Source organism: Polypterus senegalus, chromosome 2, assembly GCF_016835505.1.
Source record: "Polypterus senegalus isolate Bchr_013 chromosome 2, ASM1683550v1, whole genome shotgun sequence".
NCBI lineage: Eukaryota > Metazoa > Chordata > Cladistia > Polypteriformes > Polypteridae > Polypterus > Polypterus senegalus.
This window is the reverse complement of record NC_053155.1, coordinates 298,422,479-298,447,083: the sequence shown is the minus strand read 5'-3', so window position 1 is coordinate 298,447,083 and position 24,605 is coordinate 298,422,479. Positions and strand designations below refer to the sequence as shown.

Genomic DNA, 24,605 nt, shown 5'->3' with positions numbered 1-24,605 from the left:
CCCTTACCTGGCCATCGGTCCCAATGGTACCACCACAGTCAGTGAGAAGCTCAGACATATCATAATAGCTGATAAATTCCCAAAGGCAGGCTTCTAAGTTAAGGTTCCTGTAGAAGCGTAGAGTATTCTCCCCTCGGAGTGAGCCACTGTACTGGTATGGTGATGTTTCCCCAATCACCTCTGGATTCTTGGTGGCTTCTGTTAAGAATCCATAGCGTGTTTTCACTTCGTTGTAGTTGAGCAGATTGGAGCACTTGTGATTCCCTACTCTAGTGCCATCAGGGCTCAAGGTCAATTCAAAATTGGACAGATCCCTGGTCGAGACAACAGGAAGCATTCCTAGGAAAACACAAAAGAAAAGTTTTACATATTATAGATAACTGTAATCATATACGTATATAATATTGTTTTTTTTGGGGGGGTGATGCTCATTAAGCAAAGCTCTAAGTGAAAATATAAATAAAAATTGTATGCTGGTATTTTAGGAGTAGTATTATAAACTTAAAATTGCATGATGTTTCAATTCTTTTCCAAGAATTAAATGCTTTGGTCTCCATAAGACTCAGCAGAGGTAGTCTCTAAAATCAAGGAAGTATTTTCACATTTACTGGGTCAATAAGCAGATTTGGTCTTAAAAGTTTTACGGACACTACAGCCTGCGTAGAATACAGCTGAGAGTACAGTGCAGTTGGGAGGCAGTCAAAGGGTTCAAAGTTGGGTGTTGATAAGCCAGACCAGGGGATGGTGCTGAGTATTAAACCTCTTCTTCTCTTTCTAAACCCATCATTTCCACCTCTTCCTGATTATTTTTATTAATGACTCACCAAAGTACCTGGCATTGCTTGGGTATATATGTATAATGGGTTAAGGTAAAAAAAGAAATGTTTATGCATTTTTTGAAGGCTGACCCTTTTGTAAAATGTAAGTGTCCCATCTGTCATTTACACTACCTCTCTATCAGTTTTTCTGCTCTCATGACTTTTTGTGCATGATTGGGCTACTTTGTATTTCCTGCATTCATAAATAGATACAGTATGTATACCCTCATGAATAAACTGAATGACCTGTTGAGTAACTGCATCAATTGACCGCGGAGAGCATCTACAGTAGGGGAGCTGGAGGGCTTGGGATTGGGGTTCACAGACATCGTTGCAGAAGTCCTTATTATTACAGAAGAGCACACCAGTGGCACTATGCAATAATGTTATAAAAATGATTCAAAGTTGATTTAAAATGGGGGCGGCACGGTGGCGCAGTGGTAGCGCTGCTGCCTCGCAGTTAGGAGACCTGGGTTCGCTTCCCGGGTCCTCCCTGCGTGGAGTTTGCATGTTCTCCCGTGTCTGCGTGGGTTTCCTCCGGGCGCTCCGGTTTCCTCCCACAATCCAAAGACATGCAGGTTAGGTGGATTGGCGATTCTACATTGGTCCTAGTGTGTGCTTGGTGTGTGGGTGTGTTTGTGTGTGTCCTGCGGTGGGTTGGCACCCTGCCCAGGATTGGTTCGTGCCCTGTGTTGGCTGGGATTGGCTCCAGCAGACCCCCGTGACCCTGTATTCGGATTCAGCGGGTTGGAAAATGGATGGATTTAAAATGGCAACACATCACACCACTCTAATGGTATCACACCTTAAAATTAAACTGTAAATGCCTACCATCAAGTTCCTAATGCGGTTCTTAGCCATTCCTTTTCTACCATATTCTGAACAGTGAGTCCGCATACATTAAAGAATCATACTTTATTGTGTTTCATCATAGCTTATCTTTATTGCGCTTGTGATGGAGACCTGCAGCTTATCCCGGCCGACACATCCAAGATGCTAGATGGCATCTTCCTTGCAGCCTAGAGGTGCCCCAGATTCCAGCAGGGCATCATGGAAGATGGAATTTGGCTTTACAGCCCTGCTGAGTGCCGTGGGTACCATCGTGTGACGCTGCAGGGAGACAAGGGGATTGTTGTTTCCCCGTATAGCTCGGAAGTACTCCCAAGTCACGGGGACGGAAGAACAGAAGTACTTCCGGGCTGAAGAAAAATATAACTCTTTATCTGACCCGGAAGTGCTATGGAATCACATGGACAGAAGGACAGGAGCACTTCCGGGTCAAGGACTATTTAAATGACTATAGGAAACCCAGCAAGCAGAGCTGGAGTTGGGAGGTAGAGTGTCAGAGATGCTGGGAGGAGAGGAGGATTTATTATATTATTGTGATTTATTGTTTATTGGGGTGATTGGTGTCTACTGTGGCCCAATATCATAAAGAAAAGAAATTAAAAAGATTATTGGTGTTTTTACTTGGACGTTTGTCTGCAGGGGTTGAGGAGCGACAGTGCCCTCTATTGTCACACGCTTAGTAGCGATATGAAGATTAATGATATTGTTTGCTTTTTCAAAAATGCAAGGTTTTACTTTGTATCACACGCGTGCAATTGGGAGACAACTGAAGGGCCTAAATGATAGTAATTCCATGCCAGACCCAGGGGGCGGCGGGGTGCGCTGGCTGTCTCTCTCAATCTCTTGCAGACCATCCACGGGAAATCCCACAGGGTACCGGCACCATTGATGACGTCACTTCCGGGTTTTCCAGTGCCGATGATTAATTTCTGTTTCCAACTCTGATGTCACATCTGGTCCCTGATGAAACCACTTCTGGTCATTTCCTTTACTGGCCTTGAAAGCCACCTTCTAACCTCAATAACATCAGTTCTGTTTTGGTCTCGAATCTGTGAATATCTCTGTTCAAATTAACTCATTTTGCAGCCATGGATCAATATACGGGTGGCTGCCCCAAACCTTCATGATGTCTGTGACTCATTCTTGTGACATTTTCTAATAATGTAGTGTCAACAGTTCATTTCAGAGTAATCATGATGTGTACACGGTGCAATGAATTTCCTCTCCGTATGTTTGACCAACACTGAGCAGACCACCACTGTTCTTACTGGTGGCTCAAACGTTGCTGCTTTGGTTATGTATAATATAATATTACAAAAAAATAGGTAATGGTGAGCGAAACAGATGTGTTTTCATTTGCATACATTTTTATGAAGTTGATTCTAAACTTTGTTTCACATAAGATTTTGCAACCATGGAACTCACTAGAAACTGTTTTGGAGTTTTAAAAATTCTTTGGGTTTTGAAAGAATGGAACGTTGCTCCTTAACAGTTTAGCAACACCTAACATCCAACACCCTTTTTGCAAAATTTTGTGAAAAGAAGTTCAGCTGTTTTAGTGTGATGAACAAACAGCTTATGATTTAATATATATAGATTTTTACCCCTCGTACAGGAGATTGACATCTTAACACCTGCAGAAGTCCTTATTATTTCAGAAGAGTGTACCAGTGGCAGTATTCGATGATGTTATAAAAAAGATATTAATTTTAAAATATTAATAAATATGCAGGAAAAGCTTAATGCTTGAAAGAATGAGGTTGCGAGTACAAGCAGAAGAATTGAGGTTTCTTCACAGGATGGCTGGCTGACACTCCATGATAGGATGAGAAGCTCTGCAATTTTGGACTGCTCCCTCGGATGAAGAAGAGCCAGCTGAGGTGGTCTGATCATGTTGTAAGAATGCTCCCTGGGCAGATCCCCCTAGTGCTGCTCTGAAAACATTCCACCCTGAGACCCTGAGGCAGACCCAGGACACTCTGGAGGATTTATATCTCTCGGCTGGCTTGGGAATTCCTTAGGAATAGTTGGATTATGAAGCTGGGGACAGGAAAGTCTGGGCTGACCTGCTGCCGCCATGACCCTCACCAGGAAAAGCGCATGGGAAGATGAGATGAGATGTTGTAGGTAAAGCAGCATGAGACAGAAATATAATCTTACCTGAGATTTGGTAATTTGTCCTTTAAAAACATATTGTTTTATTTTCATATTTAACAGAATATTAAAACTTACTTAAATCCTATGCTGTTAAAACCATTCTTACCATCAATATGTGGCATGGTGACTGTTAGCTTAATAAGGTTTGGATGATCTGGATCTTCTGCTCCGGTGTACCGCAACTTGGCAGAAAATGGCTCAGCTCCAACTGCCCCAACGAGTCGAGGCTGACACATGCCTAAAGGTGAAAAAAAAAGAAAAGAAATATCTGACTTGAATAAAAAGTAGCAAATAATGCAAAATAACTGCATAAATTATATGCTGTATATTTGTATTAAAGTTACGTGCTGTAACAGAATATAATCTTGCCTTGGGCCCTGCTCTGTACCTCATAATGCCACTTTAGAGATTCCAGAGTTAGACAATAAATAAAAACGAGTTCTTAAAGAACCATACAAAACAATAGAAAGATTATTTTTTACCATCACCCTAATATTCTCAGAGTATGCTTCAATTAATTATGTTCATTAAATAAGTGAATGAAACATGTCATAGTCTATTTATGTGCATGCCTATTGGATGCATCTGACTCTCGGTTAAAGGCTTTTGGAATTAGATGTCAGTGTTTAATAGTATAATTTAACTATACAGTATCTCTTATTTTTCCTATGCCTCAAATTAGTATGAAGTACCAGTAATAAATCACTTTAGCTGTTCCTTAGTACAGATCTTCTATAGTAGTGGGGACATTGGAAGGTAAATAATAATAATAATAATACACTTTATTCATAATGCACTTTATATTTTAGCAATCTCAAAGTGCTACAGAGTCAAAAATAAAAATCTATAAAAAATACTTTAACAAAAAGTCTTTCTAAAGAGATGAGTTTTTCAGTTTCGCTTAAAAACATGGAGCTCTCAGGTAATCAGGGAGAGCATTCCAAAACTTCGGCGCCACAGGTGAAAAAGCCCTGTCACCCATGCTGCTAAGCTTAGTTCTGGGGACTTGGAGGGTGTTTATGTGTACAGAGCGGAGGGCACATGAGGAAGTATAAGGAGTAAGAAGTTCCTGTAGGTAAAGAGGGGCATGTCCATAAATGCATTGATGGGTGAGAAGGGAGACCTTGTACTCTTTTCTGAGCTGGACAGGGAGCCAATGAATAGTGTTCAGGATGGGGGTGATGTGATCGTGCTTTCGCACCCTCATCAGGATTCTGGCAGCGCTGTTCTGAATATATTGAAGTCTCTGGATACTCTTACCGGGAATCCCGGTGAGGAGCGCATTACAGTAATCCAGCCTGGAAGAGACAAAGGCATGGACGAGCTTCTCTGCATCTACCAGGGTGAGTGTTGGGCGTAGTATGGCGATGTTCTTGAGGTGGTAAAAAGATGACTTACAGAGGTGTTTGATGTGGGTGTCAAAGGTGAGTTGTGAGTCCATTATAACACCCAAATTGGTAACAGATGTGGAAAGAGGGATATTTTGACCAAAGTAAGTGATACTGGTGATAGTAGAAGAATGGAGATGGTTGTGGTGTACCAACTAAGATGGCTTCTGTTTTTGAACTGTTCAACTAAAGGAAGTTGAGCCTCATCCAAGCCTCTATCTCCTCCAGACAGGTAGTCAGTGTAGATATTGGCGGAGGAGCAATAGAGGAGGTTGGGGTAGTCCTGAGGTAAAGCTGAGTGTCATCAGCATAGCAATGGAAAAATAAACCATGTCTGATAATGACAATTCCAAGGGGGAGCATGTAGATGGTGAAAAGGATGGGGCCTAGCACAGAACCCTGTGAGACACCACAGGTAACGTTGTGGGTGTGAGATTTTGTGCTGCCCAATGGTACATGCACAGTTCTGCCAGTCAGGTATGATGTGAACCAATTGTAAACATTTCCTGAGAGTCCTACAGTGTATTGCAGGCGGTGAAGGAGGATGTTATGGTCTGTTGTGTCAAAAGCAGCTGTCAGATCAAGGAGAATGAGTAGAGAAGGGGAACCAGTATCTGCTGTCATCAGAAGGTCATTGGTAACCCTGACCAAGGCTGTTTCGGTGCTATGGCCAGGGCGGAAACCAGACTGAAACTTTTCAAACAAGTTATTCAGTTTGAGATGATCATGAAGTTCTGCTGCAACTGTTTTTTTCAAGACTTTGGAGAGAAATGGAAGATTGGAGATGGGCCTATAGTTAGAGAGAACTTCAGGATCCAAGGTGGGTTTTTTCAGTAGAGGTCTGCAGTTTTTAGTGCAGACGGAATATGGCCAACCAGAAAGGAATGATTTATAATCCTGGTGATAAGTGGAGAGACAGCAGAGATGTTGGCCTTTGGCAAGGCTGAGGGAAAAGGGTCCAGGGAGCTGGTAGGCGGTTTCATTTTCCTGATGACGTCCTCCACCTCTTCCCGTGTGACAACAGAAAAGGAGCAAAGGGGCTGGACTGTCTCAGACAGTGGGTCGATAGTTGGGGAGGGCAGGATATCTGTACTGGAGAGGTGCAAACGGATGCTATCAACTTTTTGTTTGAAGTAATCGATATGCATGTTGCACCTCTCATCGGTAGCCTCGAAAGTGAGCAGGTGAAGGAGGTTTGAGAAGATGATTTATAATTGAAAAAAGTTTTTTGGGATTCATGGAGTTGTTTCTGATGATGGTGGAATAGAACCTGGACTGTGCAACCTTCAGAGCTTCTGCATACGCCCTCTTGTGTTCCCTGTAAGCCTGTTTATTGACAGTCAGCCTAGAGGCCTTGAGCCGCCGCTCAAGGGCACGCCCAGCCACCTGAATTTTTCGCAGCTTGCAGGTGTACCAAGGTGCTGAGCACGAGAATGAGACCGACCTGGATGTTAAGGGGGCGTGAAAGTCCAGGAGACTGCTCAGGGGCTGATTGTAGAAATCCACGAGGTCAACAACAGAGAGGGAGCTGGTAAGGTCAGAAGAAAGAAGTTTAAGGTCCAGGGACAAGGCATCCACATTGATGTTCTTCAGATTACTGAAATATATCTGTTGTTTTGGTTTGGTACGGAGGAAGAAAAAAGGCAGCTCCATTGACACTACTTTGTGGTCTGAGATACCAAGATCATATACCTGTAGATTACTGATTGGGGCAGAGTTTGAAATAACCACCTGTCTGGCAAGCACCACTAGGCAGGCTACAAGGGTTTTGATTTTCCTTTATTTTGCACCTACTGTATGTCTGCTCCCTTTGTTTATTCCTCCCCTCAGTTTATGGTGCATTTTTTGTCCCGTGTGGTGTCATTATGAGCTAAGAGGGCTGCTTAAGAAACTAGTACTATTGCAGAACCATCAGAAACAACACCAGGATTGGACCCCAGTCTACAGCTGAGGCACATTCACATACAACGCACACTCATTTCTGTCAGGTAAACTGAGTCACTAATTAAACTAGCATGTAGGACTTTGGGATGTAATAGGAAGGCAAAATTTGAAAGACAAGTGGGAGAGGTGCAAAGTCCATGCAGGCAGTGGCCAAGATGAACAATGACCCAAGTAACTGTAGCCATGTGCACAGGCAAAAAAAAATAATAGCAATAAGAAGATGAAGAACTTAACAAGATTAACAAAGCAAGAAGTATCTCAGAACATTCTTGGCACGACAAGTTTAACAGAATCCCCTGAACCTTCTTGGCAAGTGGATCTGTTTGGCTGTGGAGCCAAGAAGAGACTGCAGAAGCAGTGGAGAGCGTAGGAGGAGGGATAAAGCAGGCGATGAAAACACGGGTGTGATGAGATTGATGAAATAGCTGTTTTCTCTCTTGAGCTGATTTTTCTTATAGGTAAATTTTATTACATGAAAAAATAACTCTGTGGGGTGTCATAGCTGATAGGTGATACAGTCTCAGCATCTTGGCATGCCTGACTGACCCATGGTGTCCTTCTGTGAGGACTCAATTCTCTGCAACTCTATTCATTATCTTGGGGGAAATGTAATTTCTTCCTATAATCCAAAGACGTGGCTTAAGTGCCCCAGTGCAAATGTGCTTGTGCAAGATTTGTAAGTGAATAGCAGTCCTTCTAAGTACAGACCCTGATATGTAGACAATCTTTAGTGTACATACTGCAAATGAGTGGCTGGATACATGTGTTTTTAAGAATGAAACTTCTATTTTTACTTATTCAAAATACTGCAAGTGTTTTTTGCTGCTGGAAGACTTTATACCTCTGTCCAAAAAAAATCAATTTCATGAACAAATACTGCTATGTGACGTCATTTTAATGATGAAAAGTAGAGATATTTTTAGTAGAACATCAGAGCAATTGTGACGAAAGCAGTCCATTCAGCACATCAAGTCAAGATTTGATTTGAAGGTCCCTAAAGTCGTACTCTTCAGCGCACTACACTCTTAAAAATACTTGTTCTTTAGTGGCACCTTATAGTTCTTTACTGGGTTGTATGGTTCCTCATCAAACTATTTCTTGACCAAGTACCATTTAATTCTGGGATTTGTTTCTTGCATATAAAATTGTTTCCTTGAGTTTTGAAAAGCTTCCTAATATGTAGGAAAAAAACTGAAATCTTTAATGTATGGTACACTACCTAGCAGGACACTAACAATTGAAGAAAATCTGTGTTATACATGCAACGACAGTCGTGTCATGCATGCATGTCCAAGAATTTCCTCGCCGGCTCACTTGAGGCATGTGATAACCAGCTGGGGTGAGAGAGGGTGCTATCGGTAAAGCTTTCCTCTTCTTCTCTCCCTGCAACTACGAAAAACCAACCAGTGAGAGCTTAGTCCTGCCCCTTCCTGCCCACATAATACTATAAGAAGCCTGGGTGATCAGAAGGAAGTGTCTTTTAACAAGCTGAGCAGACCGCCAGATGGAGCCTATTTTATGACGGCATACGAGCCAGTTGAGTTTCTTTTTGTTTCACCCCAAGAGAGCTGTATAATTGCGCCAGAAAGACATCTATTTAAATTAGAAGACTGCATTAAACGGGATGACCCAGTTGGTGTCCCAACTACTGTATTCTCCATTGTTGCAACCTGTCATTACTGCACCCTGCCACATTCCTTTTAAAATAATGACCCATTGGTATTTCACAAATGTGTTACTATCTTATATATAAATGTCTATGCGTGGAAGTGTGTCTGTCTGTCCAGCCTGGAAGTGTGAGGCTACAGTATGAAGCTCAAAGAGCTGGCAAAGAGGCCCCACGTTAACCAGTTGGAAGAAGAAAGAAACACGAGGCTACAGCATGAAGCTGAAAGAAAGCGACTCCATTGCCAAAGTAAAACCGTTGAGGAAAGACAAACGAGAGAGAAACTCGCTTAGCTGCTGATAGACAAGGGGGGACGAGCATATCCGCAAAACAAACTCTGCATTTCATTCTTTTTCTGATGATTTCAATAGTTTCTAGGAGCCTGTGCTTTTAACAGCAGGGGCTTACACAGCTAGTATATTTATATTTATTTACTGTATGAGTCTATTATAAATCTATATACAGTAGACAAAAGCTCTTTTTGGAGTCTTCCAGTGAATGGGTCTTTTGGGTACCAAAAATGGTTCCCCTATGGCACTGCCCTGAACAATCACTCTGGCACCTTTATTTTTAGGGGTGTATTTGGTAATTTATTCCACATGCTTATGGTTCCTTGAGTGAAGAAAATATGCACATGGAACAAATGACCAAATAGTGTGGTGGAGAACAGAACTTTAAAGACCTTTCAACATAACCAATTATAATCACTTCCTCAAAGAATATGAAAAGTCTTCTTCTCTAAGTTCTTTATATAGTTACACATTTTTATCAGGGTAGTGTTTGAATTGTTTTACTTCATAGGATATTTAAAGAATCCACTTTAAACTGCATATACATTACCTTCCTCAATGCTGACAGATACCACAGGGCTCATCAGCTCCAAACCCTCATCTCCATTAGAGTTGACTGCTCTGGCAGCACACTGCACTCGAGAGCCTGCTTGGAAGTATACAGAATCCAAGGTGATGTACTTTGAGGAAGTGAAGAAGGTATCAAAATCCACTTCTCGCATGGGGCTCGTCACACCATCAGCACCCGTTGGAGCACTCACAAGCCAGCGGTACCGCGTTAGAGTATTATTAATACTTTCACTAGCACAGATGGAGCCTGTCTTGTCATAATCAGAGTACTTGGGGTTGCAGGCCTGCAAAGGTGAGAAAACAGTAAGTGAGAACATTACATTGAAAAAATAAAGGGTTAATTTCTTTCTAAATAAAAGTGTATCAAAAATTGCTTAAGTAATTATGAATTCATTGATTTGTAGAATATTGATAAAACATTTCAAGGCAATGAGGAATATCAAAGCTGAGTAAATTAAAACAATAGAGATACCCCAGACTATAATAAAATAAAAATAAAAGTAAATCAAGGTTTCATGTCAAGTGTGAGAATGTATGCTGAACCAACCAAGTGCAAAACAAGTGGTGACTTCAGGTGAACTCTGTGTAACTATTATGGTTTAGAAACTACAGACAGGGTTTATCCACTGGCTTAAGTGTATCTTCCTTTTTATTGTTGTTTTTGTAATTTTGGAGTTATTATTTTTCATGTTTTTATGTAAATTTTGCTTATGTATTGTGCTATGTTCTCTTATGCTCCTTGTGTTTTGTGGGCGGAGCCCTAAGAGGTGGGGCCACCATGATGTCACTAGAGAAGGACCACCCTCAGCCGTTATATGAGCCTGGGAAGCAGACCCTTCTGTGGTTCACTGACATTCAAAGTGTGCATAATTATTGCAAGCATTGGTTTTCTAGTTTTAGGATTTATTACTTCTGTCTTTAAGTTTTATGGATTACGACTTTCAACTAGTTTGTTTTTTCCGCAAACCCTTTTTGCCTAATTTTTTGTTTTTCTGCCATTTTGCTGATTACAAATAAATATCTCCTTTTATAAAGATTCAGTTTTACACGTATCACTCAAGCCAGAGGTTTTGATGGTTCCTCTCCCTTGAGGGCCATTCTAGATATATTTTTGAACAGTTAAAGTATTTTGAACTTTAACACATTGACTGCTGGACCATTTATTACCAGGACACTGCAGTATAGGTCTATGCATATATGATAAATAAGGAAATGTATAAAAAAAAAGTAAAGAAATGTATTAGAAACAAATGGTTTTATTATCAACTGTAGCTCTGTCGAAAATATAATTACTTTATATAAGTACAGCAACACAACTAAAATTCCTAATCTGAATAAGAAGTTCTAGAAGCATGACACCACTCAGAGTTCAGGCTTAGAAGAACACATGCCGTAAATATAATGCATTTCTTTTCATTGTCCATGCTTGTTGTAGTAGTAGGTGACTGTGTGCACTCCGTGGGTGACAGAATGTCCATGTAGTGCAGTCCTGAAAGTTGTGACAAGTCCGAGATCTTGTGATGAAGAAACCTTGGGGTTAGCAATCCACATTAGTGTCAGAGTGTACTGGTTCTACATCATCCAATTGATTGTCACTATCTCAATCACTCCACTGTCATTATCATCAAAATATTAATTTTACAACAAATCTAGTTTCATCAGCGTTATACCCTTTTCATGACAAGGCACCAGAACTAAGCAGCAAACTGGTTGCATTTATAGTGGCTGTATAATGAGATACCAGTTATATCGTTCATCACGCCTTGACAGGCTCAATGAGATATGACTTAACTCGTACCTCACATCCAAACTGTTAAAGCCTGTGCAGGCTGAAGTCTGCCTGAAGAGTTTGGAGTCAGGCTGCCGGGTTAAAACATCTATTGAAGGGCTAGTGAAGGTCCTGACCTGCTTTGAGGGTCTTTTGCAGGTCTTTCACCCGTTTCTGCCATCTTGGGTATACAGAATCACAACGTTCATATGGAGTTGGTGTGTTAGGTACTAAGTCTATAGGCAAAGCTTTTTATGGAGAACAGCTAGCGAGGAGGAGCTAAGGATAACTAACACATGGAAGTTATGAATAATTGGGGGGTTCCAAAGGTGTAAAAAAGGGACAGTTAAGGACCAAGTATTAGTGTCAGTTGAAAGAAATGTAAGTGAATATGTTGCATTAAAAATATCTTAACCTACTTGCCTTTGGAGACACAGGAGGACATGCAAACTTTACTAAGAAAATGATCAGGTATGGGATTCAAACTCAGGATTGTGGATAATCACAGATAATCACTGTGCTGCTCCCTACAGCTCTAAAAGCGTGGAACTGCAAATGTCAAGCTTTGTGTTTTGATTGTAGGGAGTCTCTATTATGATGTATTCTAAATAGTAAAGATATTTTAAGTGTTCATTGGGAAAGTATTAAGAGCAAGCATCAGAAAAATGTATCTCAGTCACATGCTGTAGCTCTGCGATTAAGTTTCTTTTCCCTGCTCTATGTATTTTTAAACTAATAGGGCTGAACTTTTAACACTGGTAGTGTTCTTCAAATATCATATACATGGTGCTGACCCTGACAGACCTCCACCAGGATAAGCTGCCATTAAAAATAGAGGCAAAATTAATTTTAGCGAGCACTTACTGTGACGCAGACAACAGGATAACCCGCTGGTGGATGAGGATTTTCTTTAGCATTAATAGTATCATCATACAGCAGGAGAGACACGACTTGAGGGACTGATGGGAATGTCACATCGGCCATGGAGTTGGTCTCTTCAATATAAATGATTGCTTTGTTCATCTAAAAAAGAATAATTAACATATAATTTAATATAACAAGTCAAATTCAGAGTCTCAATAGCTTTGTTATTTTCATTTTTTTATTTTTAAACATTTCAGTTAAAATTAAATGAAGATAATAGAGTATTTTGTTGTAGGGATGCCTGAAGAAAGAATGACTCCTGGGGACCCCCTGTGGATACAGGTTTTTTTTTCCAACCAGATTCATAATAATTGATAATAAATGATCTTCATTTAGTTAGCTGTTTTATTTTTCTTCTTCTTTTCTTAATCTGAATTCAGAAAAGCATAGCAATATTACATTATAAGACATTTAGAAATATTTCTATTTTTGATACAGCTTGAAATGCTTAATTCTTTGTTGTTTTCCTATTATTTTTCTCTCATTTTGTGTTGTCTGCTCCCTCCTTTGCATCCTAATTGAGAAAATTAAAAACAAGCAAAGCAGACACCCAGGCGAACCCTAAATGATGAAAGGCTGAAACTGCTTCAGCAACAAACCCACTAATTAGACAATAATGGAAAGGCAGAACGGAAATCAGGATGAACATGAATAAAGAGTAAAAAATAATACTTTACCCAGATATAACTGGTTAATGTTTACTAAAATGTATTAGCACACTCGTTTTTGTAATTTCCTCTCTGACCCCAAAACACAGAGACTGTGAAATACCAGCTCACTTAATTAGGCTAGGAGTCCAATTAGGAACAGAAGTTAGTTGGGACAAAAACCTGCAGCTCCAGGGGGTCCCCAGGACCGAGTTTAGGAACCACTGATCTAAAACATTAATATACTTGTAAAGGTAATGTGAGTTCATGTACAATCTCTTGCAGGTGGGCATCACAGGTGTACTAGTAAGGCTTTTTAAAGTAATCAGCCATCCAAAAATGTTTTTTATGTTACTTAAATCATGTAGTTTGTAGTGATGGCTGAGAATAATTTTTAATATCATGTTCTCATGCAGAAAGGAGATAACAAAGATACTGATATGATACGTGTATATATGGACAACAGCAATGATATTAAAAATGAGAATGAAAAAATTTTACATTACTTATGTCTCATAATCCACATGTCAAGTCATCCAAATGTATGCTCACAATGTCCCACAAACATGTATTTTTACTAAAATATAATTAAATAAATCACTCTCATAAATTAAAACGAAACATGCCCAAGCACCTGAGCATCTGAATTAAAGACCTGCCTCACCACTTCATCCACTGGTCAGGAGGCCAGCTCAGTAGCAGCTTATTCAACAGATAACATAGTGCTGCTCATCAACAAAAAGTGTGTCCTGAGTGACATGTAAAACTAAAGATTAAAAGTTCAAGAAAAACAAATGTAAACATTATCAGGGAGAGAACATGTCTTGTACTTGTGCATATCCGAGGTGCTTCAACAAGCACAAGGTCAGTTCACCCATTTAGTTTGACAGGCTGCTGCAAAAGAATCCCGAGGTACTCCAGTAATGGCTCTCCATGGGAGACTGGTCTACAATTCAAATGCTTGTTTACGACTGAGCACATTGCACTTCCATTCACAAGTGTATTTTCTAAAGGTAGTTTATTTAACAATATTTTAGGAAAATACTTTTTTAAAGTACATTTTACTGTTTTGAATGTTATCAGTACACGACTGGACCACTTGACATGTTGATTATGTGACACAAGTAATGACATTTTTTTAATGGATATTTTGATGTTCATTGCTGTTGTTCTGCTATTAAGTATATAGCAACCTTCCTATCTATCTATCTATCTATCTATCTATCTATCTATCTATCTATCTATCTATCTATCTATCTATCTATCTATCTATTATATAGTGCCTTTTATCTATCTATCTATCTATCTATCTATCTATCTATCTATCTATCTATCTATCTATCTTTCTATCTATCTATCTATCTATCTATCATATAGTGCCTTTTCTATCTATCTATTATATAGTGCCTTTTTTTATCTATCTATCTATCTATCTATCTATCTATCTATCTATCTATCTATCTATCTATCTATCTATCTATCTATCTATCTATATATCCTTTTCTATCTATCTATCTATCTATCTATCTATCTATCTATCTATCTATCTATCTATCTATCCATGATATAGTGCCTTTTCTATCTATCTATCTTTCTATTTATCTATTATATAGTGCCTTTTCTATCTATCTATCTATCTATCTATCTATCTATCTATCTATCTATCTATCTATCTATCATCAATTAAATTGAACCTCTTTAATGTAAACATAAGGAGTGCACACGTTACACGTGATGACAATTACTAGTCAGTGGTCATGGTGCACATTACCTGGATTTCTGCAACCATATTTTCATCTGGCTTCAGGTGGACAGTAAAAGCTTCTCTCATCTCTCGAACTCCATCATATAAAATCTCCACCTCCACAGTATGCTCAGTTTCCCCCTCTTTGAATTCAATCTCTGCATTAGAAGATTTAAAAAGAGTTGTTTGAGTTTTAAGTTAGTTCATCGAAAGTCTTTATAGTACATACTGAAAATGGTTTACAAATACAGTGCCTGACTTTACAAGAAGGTGGCACACACACAGTGAAGCACCTGATCTTTAAGAAATTCTTTAAGATCATCACAACCTAACACTCTGGGAACCTCTGTGGTTTAGAATCTCACTTTGCTTTTTGACTTTAAATTCTGGTTAGCACTTTTGTATTTATTATGTTAACTGGCAATACCAAACTAGCCCTGAATGGAAATGAGTATGCATGTGTGTGTGAATGGACCCTGCAATAGACTGGCACATTGCCCTTGGTGGGTAGTCCCCTCCTTCTGATGCTGCTAGCATAAGATCTGCCATCCCAGACCCCACACTGAATAACAGCATTTAAGAATGTCATGTTTTGTTAACATGTACTTACAGTTTATTTGAGTGGTTGTGTATACTGTCATGCAAATTAGCTTCTAAATGTGACGTTATAACGTATGTTCAACAGCTTATTCTTAGCAGCGAGTGTGAGAAATAAACAAAGGAAGAAATTGAACACACTAAAATGCAAAAGGGTGCTTGTGCATAAGCGTGGATGAAACATACTTGTGAACGTTTGAATGTCTGATAAATACTAATGTTTGGTCTAACATTCTGAAAATTATAGGACAGTTTTAAAAAAGGATATCTTGGAAATCTACAAAGTAAAGTAAGCCTGACAAAGCAAGACATGTGCTTTGGCTTCATTTTTATCAATGTTTTAATCTTCACAGACACCTTTTCAAAATAAATCTCTTGATCTTGCCAAGGACATTAAAGCATACAGCCTCCAATTTTTGAGATCTGCATAAGCAAAAAGCCAAATGATTGTTGCATCTTCTTATTTTGTGTTTGAATTCTGTGCAGAACCTACTGAGGAAAACAGCAAGCTGCCTTTCGGGCACATGTGGAAAAAAAGAGGACATGTTAACTATTATTACTCACTGGTGATGTTAACAACTGTGTTCATAATGCCTGAGGCGGATCTAAATCTACAAACAAATTCATTAGAGATATTAGAATTGCTAGCATGGAGCATCATTGTTTAACAAGCCCTATTAAAAATGCTCTTGTCCTTAATGGCTGCATATGTGAAGGGCAGAATCGTACATTCAGAAGATGACATGTGTCCTTGGTGTACAGAGTACATGGGTGCAGCCAGTATTCCCTTTGAAATTCGTCTATAATAGAAAAACAGGCAGGCATTGAAAGGTGTGCTCTTATTGCTTAAATGGTGGCATCTATTGGGGCGTATGACCCGTGGTGGGCATTGGCTCTTCTGTACAGCATTACAGCTAGTCTCTGAAAGTACTGTATGTGAAAAGGTTTAAAACACTGTATGTGAGAGTTTGCCCTGGGATGGAGTAACACTTCATCCAGGCCTGGTTTCCACCTTGCAACTGTACAAGTGGGTTAAAAGATTGAATGAATGGATGGATTTTCATATTTAATGCTAATAAATGATGCAACAGCGTAACTAAGTACAACACTGAATTTGTTATTTAAGGCAAAATAAAACAAACATATGACTATTTAAACTATACTGGATTTATACTATAGCCTCTCCTGTTCTAATGAATAAACAAAATTAAGATTTCATATTGTATGTATGGTCCTTCGTTCACCACTACTATAAAAGGTAAATCTACTGGCACTGCCATTGCCTTTGGTCCTTTTAGAAAGCTCTTCTTTACGCAGAGCTGGGCTCTGGAACAAACTACTGAGACATGCAGTTGAAGCAGAAACCCTGAAAAGCTTTATGAAGAATCGGGATGAGATATCGGGACAGCTTAGCTGTTAGTTTAATAAACGAGCCTGAAGGACTAAACGGTCTCTCATCTGTCGTATTTCTTATGTTTGAATTCATTTTGTATCATTTGGTGCAGTCTGGGTAGTTGTTCAAAGATGTCTGCAATTGGAGACCTTTTTATGGGCAAAACATACTCACCAGTTGTAGCTGTACAGCTATTGAAATAAAGCAAGAGCGAGTCAATGCCCTCTAGTATTATTTGTGCCAATGGGTTGGGGAGACACTCTTGGTCATTTGTACTGGCAACTTGCAGTTTTAATTAATAACACATTGTTATTATGGAAGAATATTTTGGTCAAAATTAAATTAATCTGTCTTTCATTTTCTACCCTGTTTAATCTAGGTTTACAGGAACCTATCCCAGCTGGCATATGGCACAAGGCAGGAACAAAACCTGGACAGGGTGCCAGTCCATCTCAGGGCAACCACGCACACACACCATTGCCAATTCACCCAACCCTACTGTCTGTGGACAGTGGGAGCAAACCTGCCCAGACATGGGGAGAACATGCAAACTCCATACAGGGAGGACCAGGACGTGAACCCTGGTCTCCTTACTTCAAGGCAGCAGCACTACCACTGCGCCTCCACGCTGCCTATTTAAATAAGTGTGCAAGTAAATAAATGTGTTGTGAAATGAGACAATAACTAAAAACACAATGATATGTGAACATAAATAATTGGTGTAAATGTGTCATGAAATATGTTTAAGTTGCTTATTCCTTTATGTATTTACTAGCAGAATACCCGCGCTTCGCAGTGGAGAAGTAGTGTGTTAAAGAAGTTATGAAAAAGAAAAGGAAAAACAATGCTCAGATAGCCCGTGGCATTTAAACGATGCCCAATTGGCACTAAGGGGCCTAAAGTGTGCCAAGAAAACATCCCCCACACCATTACACCACCACCACCAGCCTGCACAGTGGTAACAAGGCATGATGTATCCATGTTCTCATTCTGTTTACGCCAAATTCTGACTCTACCATTTGAATGTCTGAACAGAAATCGAGACTCATCAGACCAGGCAACATTTTTCCAGTCTTCAACTGTCCAATTTTGGTGAGCTTGTGCAAATTGTAGCCTCTTTTTCTTATTTGTAGTGGAGTGGCACCCGGTGGGGTCTTCTGCTGTTGTAGCCCATCCGCCTCAAGGTTGTGTGTGTTGTGGCTTCACAAATGCTTTGCTGCATACCTCGGTTGTAACGAGTGGTTATTTCAGTCAAAGTTGCTCTTCTATCAGCTTGAATCAGTCGGCCCATTCTCCTCTGACCTCTAGCATCAACAAGGCATTTTCGCCCACAGGACTGCCGCATACTGGATGTTTTTCCCTTTTCACACCATTCTTTGTAAACCCTAGAAATAGTTGTGCGTGAAAATCCCAGTAACTGAGCAGATTGTGAAATACTCAGACCGGTCCGTCTGGCACCAACAACCATGCCACGCTCAAAATTGCTTAAATCACCTTTCTTTCCCATTCTGACATTCAGTTTGGAGTTCAGGAGATTGTCTTGACCAGGACCACACCCCTAAATGCATTGAAGGAACTGCCATGTGATTGGTTGATTAGATAATTGCATTAATGAGAAATTGAACAGGTGTTCCTAATAATCCTTTAGGTGAGTGTATATATACATACATGTGTACATATATACACACACACATATACTATGGGGTGCCAAACAGGCAAATAAATTGATTTTGTGAATATATAAAGTCGGTGTGAGAATATATAAAGTCAAAACTTGAATATATAAAGTCAGCGTAGGTATACATAAAGTCAAAACTTTTTTCTGAATATATAAAGTCAAAACTTGAATATATAAAGTCATCGCTGGAATATATAAAGTCAAAACCTAAATATATAACGTCAACGTCGGAATTTATGAAGTCATTCCTGATTATATAAAGTCAATATCGGAGTATATAGACTCATTCCTGAATATATAAAGTCAAAGTCAAAATCTATTGATTGAAACGACTCTGAACTGAACTAAGTGAACAAAAACGTATTCGGAAGAATAAATTAAAAAAACACTGTTCGGAAAATGATGCATGTGCCCTGCCCAGGATTGGTTCCTGCCTTGCGCCCAGTGTTGGCTGGGATTGGCTCCAGCAGACCCCCGTGACCCTGTGGTCGGATTCAACGGGTTGGGAAATGGATGGATATTCCAGCGCTTACTTTATATATCTTGACGCTGACTTTATATATTCAAGATTTGACTTTATATATTCCAGCACTGACTTTATATATTCCAACGCTGACTTTATATATTTAAGTTTTCATTTTATATATTCTAGTGCTTACTTTATATATTCTGAAATATTCCAGCGCTGACTTTATATATTCAAGTTTTGACTTTATATATTCCAGCACTGACTTTATATATTCCAACGCTGACTTTATATATTTAAGTTTTCATTTTATATATTCTAGTGCTTACTTTATATATTCCGAAATATTTCAACGCTGTCTTTTTATACTCAGGTTTTGACTTTATATATTTGGGAATGACTTTATATATTCAAGTTTTGACTTTATATATTCCAGCGCTGACTTTATATATTCAAGTTTTGACTTTATATATACCGACGCTGACTTTATATATTCAAGTTTTGACTTTATTTATTCCGACAGTGACTTTATATAGTTAAATGTAGTCATCATTGCATAACTTTTTCTTTACCATAGAAATTTAAAGACTAAATTCAACTTCCATTCCTAACAAATATTTCTGGCGACTAAATAGAACCTACTTATATCCAAATTCGAGCTATTGAGCTGTCGCCTGCCTGCCTGAATAAGTCACCCTCGCTTCGCTCTTACTTTTTTACCGTTCATTTAATCATGGCTAGTGGCGGAAAAATTATAAAATGGAAGTAGGATTACACTGAGTATGGCTTTACCAAAACAATTATTGATGGCGAATCGATTATTCATAAAGCTTGTGCTAAGAAAAGGAAACATTTTAAAAATAATGCAACACGATTGTCAATGTAACCTTTTGTAAGTAGTGCCTGGAGGATTCAGTGTGGAGAAACTCTAGAGACAGCGTGTGTATTAACTTGTGGATAGGATTACACTGAATATGGCTTTACCAAAACAATTATTAATGGCGAATTGATTATTCATAAAGCTTCAATTGGTGATCTGTTTTTCTGTGTTAACCTCATATTTTTTCATACTTCTTTTCAAACCAAGGGTGTGCGAGGGTAAAATGAATCGGGAAGCCCTAATCAATGTAATCGGTGTACCATGAAATCATGCATTGACATAAGTTCCCCTTTGCTTGTATTGCAAAGTGTGATTAAATGATTTTTTAATGCGTTATGGAGCACATGCATCGAAGCTTCTCAGCTGTGCTTGTGCTAAGAAAAGGAAACATTTTAAAAATAACGTAACACGATTGTCAATGTAACCTTTTGTAAGTAGTGCCTGGAGGATTCAGTGTGGAGAAACTGTAGAGATAGTGTGTGTATTAACTTGTAGATTTTTCTGTGAGTATTTGGTGACAGCGTCACAAAGTCGCTTCCGTAAGACTGCGTGCGTTAGCTGCGAAGCTCAGCTCAGAGCGAAATGAGGTGAATGGGAGGGGAGATGATGACGTGACTCCCCCACCCGCCTTAACTGTCAATCCCCCACAAACACAGTCTCTCGGAATTTGCATAAGCACACCCCTTCACCTGCAATTTTAACTTAGTTACAAAGTGATCAAAACTCTCGTTTATATCCTGCGTCTTCTCATTAAACTGGTATCCCGCATTACCCATGGGCATGACAAACGCCAGCGGCAGCCTGTCTATGAACTTAATTTAAACTTTAGGTTTACACCGTGCTTTGTTTCCGAAGTAGCAGCACTCATGAATATGGTTGTATATGTCATTCACTCGCTTCTTATTGTTTCGCTGCCTTCTCAATTGTATAATGTATGTTTTCTTCAGCGCTTTTTGGAGCCCTTCTTGGTTTTCTACGCACTGCGTTGACAGTCAGTTCACGTGATTACGTGGGAGACGTGATGATGTCACACGAAACTCCATTACAGTAAATGGAGAAAATTAGCTTCCAGTTATGACCATTACATGTAGAATTTAGAAATGAAACCTGCCCAACTTTTGTAAGGAAGCTGTAAGGATTGAGCCTGCCAAATTTCAGCCTTCTACCTACACGGGAACTCGAAGAATTAGTGATGAGTCAGTGAGTGAGTGAGTGAGCGAGTGAGTCAGTGAGGGCTTTGCCTTTTATTAGTATAGATTGAATTATCTCTCTTCGTTTATTCACTTCAGTGACACCACCTGCAACATTAAATACGCCTTGAAATGAAAACGGTCATTTTGACCTGACCGAGTTGAGATGGTGAGCTCTAGTAAGGTCAGTTGTCGGCAGAAGGGACATGCACATATCTAAAGAGCCATGGGATTTCTATGGCATGCCAAGCACCTGCTCAGAGTTGTGTCTGTGCACATCCAAAGCAGAAAGTTGTCCTGATCCAATGCACAAAATGGCTACATTAATCCTGCATTTGAAGAGTCCGCTTATAATTGCAGCATTTGATGTCTGAAACTTTATGTGCACTCTCAGTCAAAAAAACAACACTTGCTAGAGCCCACCTGTCAGGTGAAAATGGCAGTTTTATATTTCATGTTGCATGTGGTGTCACCGAAATAAATAAATGAAGAAATAATTAAATAAACACATAAAGAAATTGCCAACAAAAAACATATATTAATCATCTTTGCTCACTTATCACTGTATTTTTATTTACACACTGTCACAATCCATTTATTGATTTATTTATTTTTGTCTGAAATTTTCCTCCATATCTTATAGCTTTTATGAAATGAGATGTGGTCGTGTGCATTTCAGCCAAACCCTTAGCACCACATTTTCAGTACCTATGGGGACGTCGCTGTTTCCCTTCCTGCCTTTGTGGATTCCCAGCCTTGGTGTATTTAAGACAATGAGCAGGGAACTGCAGCCTGTTGGTCAAGTTTACTTTTTCTCCTGACATATTCACATGTAAATGGCTAAAACATACTGAAAAACAGCAGGCTGTAAAACAATCATAAAAAAACAGCTTGTGGCTCAGCCCTGGATTAACCATTAGGTAGAATAAGCAGGTGATAAGGGCAGCAAGGGAAGGAGTCCACCGCAGAGTTTATTCTCAATGCACCTCCACACTCGACTATAATCAACTATAATTTTGTAAGTGTCCTTATCCGCCATGTTTGACTCTAATCTACATTGTTAAAAATGTTTTCTTTGGTGTAGTGTGTGACTAAAGTTTAAAAGTTTGGTTAGAAGGTCAATATCACATTTGTTTCCATCTCATGGCTTATTAGTTTTATCATTTCTTTTACTGATGTTTCATATAATCAAGGTGAATTTTAATCTTGTATTTGACCTTCAGCACTTATTGAGTCTTGATGTCTTGTCAGTTGATGCATAAGTTTGGTATTTTTCAAGTCACAATTATTTCTTCACAAACATAATATAAATACATTTGCCATTAGAAACTGTGTTCTAAAGAGAAGTGTTTTCTATAAATTTAAAAAAATATCTTGCCCTCACTAGTGCATTACAATGGAGGCAATGAGGCACAAAGCACCACTGGAAAAATTAAAATCTTAACAAATTAATTAAAATATATATATATCTCTGTCTGTCCGCTTTTCATGAAAGAACTACTTAGCAGATTTAAATCAAGTTTTTCTATATAATTTGCTTGAACATTCTGGTTGATATTGCAATCTCTCTCATTGCACTATGTATCATAGTTCTCTTGTGGTACCGATTTATTTGTGTGAATCCAAGAGAGATGCAGCAGGCCATGGGGAGGGGGGGCGGCGAAATCCTCACTCATGTGCCAGTCTCGGGCGTATCTTACATCCGCTTAGCCAGCTAACGAGAGAACTACTTAATGGATTTAGATCTGTTTTTTTTTTTATAATTTGCATGAACATTCCGGTTGACTATACAACTTCTCTCATTGCACTAAGAATCATAGCTTGCATGCAGGAGCGATACAGTCGCGCTAATCCGAGAGAGACGCTGCGGGCCGAGGGTAGGGGGAAGGATGACGTCAAGAGTAGGGAGTTGGGCGGGGCCCTCCTCACTGTCCTCTTTCACTACTACACGGGCGGAGCCGTGGGGGAGGTTAGTATAATATATTGTCACATGCGTGCGAGTGGGAGGCAGCTAAAGAGCCTGAATAATAGTAGTACCATACCAGACCAGGGCGTTGTGAGCTGCACTGACTTTCTCTCTCAATCTTCTGCAGACCATCCACGGGAAATCCCACATGGTTCCATCCCAATGGATGACGTCACTTCTGGCCCTGGCCTCATGGATGACTTTAGTTCCAGTTTCTGGCCCTGATGACATCACTTCCTGTCATGGCCTTTAAAGCCGCCATATTTACAACCTTTAAGTCAGTTCTGTTTTGGATTCAAACCTGTAAATAACTCAATATGAATTACCCATTTGCAGCCAGGGCACAATATACAGGTGGCTGCCCCAAACCTTTTTTGATGTCTGTGGACTATTCTTATGACAATATATATACTGTATATATATAAATACATATACTATATATATATATATATATATACTCCTTCTGTGTTTTACTTGAGTTAAGGGTACGAGTTCGCACATAAACAGTGGGTCTTCCTTTAAAATGGCTGACTCTCATAATATTGGGGTTTTTTGTTCAAAAATGACTTTTATACGTAAGCTAATTTACAATGTGTGTGTGTAAACACAAGATGCGGATCAATAATTGAGAACAGTCTTAGCAAGAAAAATTGATGTATTCGTTGGTTGTTGTAAACTTTTATTTTTCAGTGGGGGCAACATTTTTTTTTAGTTATTGAAAACGCTTAACTTTAGAACACAATTGTGCATGACATATATAGCTAGTTTGTGAAGAAATAATTTTGACTTGAAAATTACCAAATGGATTCTTTAAGCAATGGAAGGGCGGAGGAGGCACCATTGCTGGTCTGTGTTTAGCATCTGTTGGCCTTCATCCGTCTCTGTTGCAGCTCATACTATTGACCTATATTGCCAATATGGGTTGTGGCATCTTTTCTGCACCTATTTTGGAGTGTTGCAACATTAACACCCATTTTGAATGCTATACCATCATTGGTGTTCTATTTGCTGCCAGCTGAGGTGCTTCAACACCATCTTTCTGGACCATTTTATGCTATGTTACTTTCTTTCTGAATTTATAAAGTAGATACAAAAACATTACTCTTATTCCTCCTGTGAGCTACCTTTAAATATGTATAACTAGTCAAGTGTGAAAATTACCAATACATTCTGAAATGTTGCTTCATCAATAAGGACAGAAATAAATGGTTGGGGTCAATGCAGAAAGTACTTTGTGTTACACAATACAAATTATTTCATCCTGAAGGACAGTGAGTTTTTTTTTGGAATAAACTCAGAAAAATGCATTCCTGGCATACTGTGTGCTATTCAGGTACCTTCAGACACTGGGTTATAGTCCTCTCCAGAAGTAGCAGAACCGTCCTTTGTGTGCACCCTGATGACAGAAACTTTTGAAGTGTCTCCCAGGCGAAGAATTGGAAGTTTTACAACTACAATTTGGCCAGCATCCTTGGGTTCACTGATGCTGAACTTTGTCTCTCCAAACTTAATGATTGCCCCTGTTAATTAAACAAAAAATCCAGTTACTGATGCAATATTTCTTTTTGAAAAATTCATGTTGACAGCTGCGATAAAATACATTTTGATTTCACAAAACAAAAGTAATAAAAGGCAACAGCATCGTCAACAGCTTGATTGTCACCTACGGT

General features: G+C 39.2%; 1 protein-coding gene across 1 annotated transcript in view; it reads right to left on the bottom strand.

Moving 5' to 3' along the window:
- Positions 1–24,605, bottom strand: part of LOC120524020 (FRAS1-related extracellular matrix protein 2-like) — a 352,114-nt gene that overhangs the window by 49,289 nt on the left and 278,220 nt on the right. The window contains exons 11-16 of the mRNA XM_039745822.1: positions 24,273–24,455; positions 14,793–14,923; positions 12,315–12,473; positions 9,663–9,966; positions 3,931–4,062; positions 8–339 (exon numbers count right to left, since the gene is read on the bottom strand). Of these exons, the coding sequence (XP_039601756.1) occupies positions 8–339; positions 3,931–4,062; positions 9,663–9,966; positions 12,315–12,473; positions 14,793–14,923; positions 24,273–24,455 (1,241 nt within the window). The remainder of the gene's footprint in view (positions 1–7; positions 340–3,930; positions 4,063–9,662; positions 9,967–12,314; positions 12,474–14,792; positions 14,924–24,272; positions 24,456–24,605) is intronic.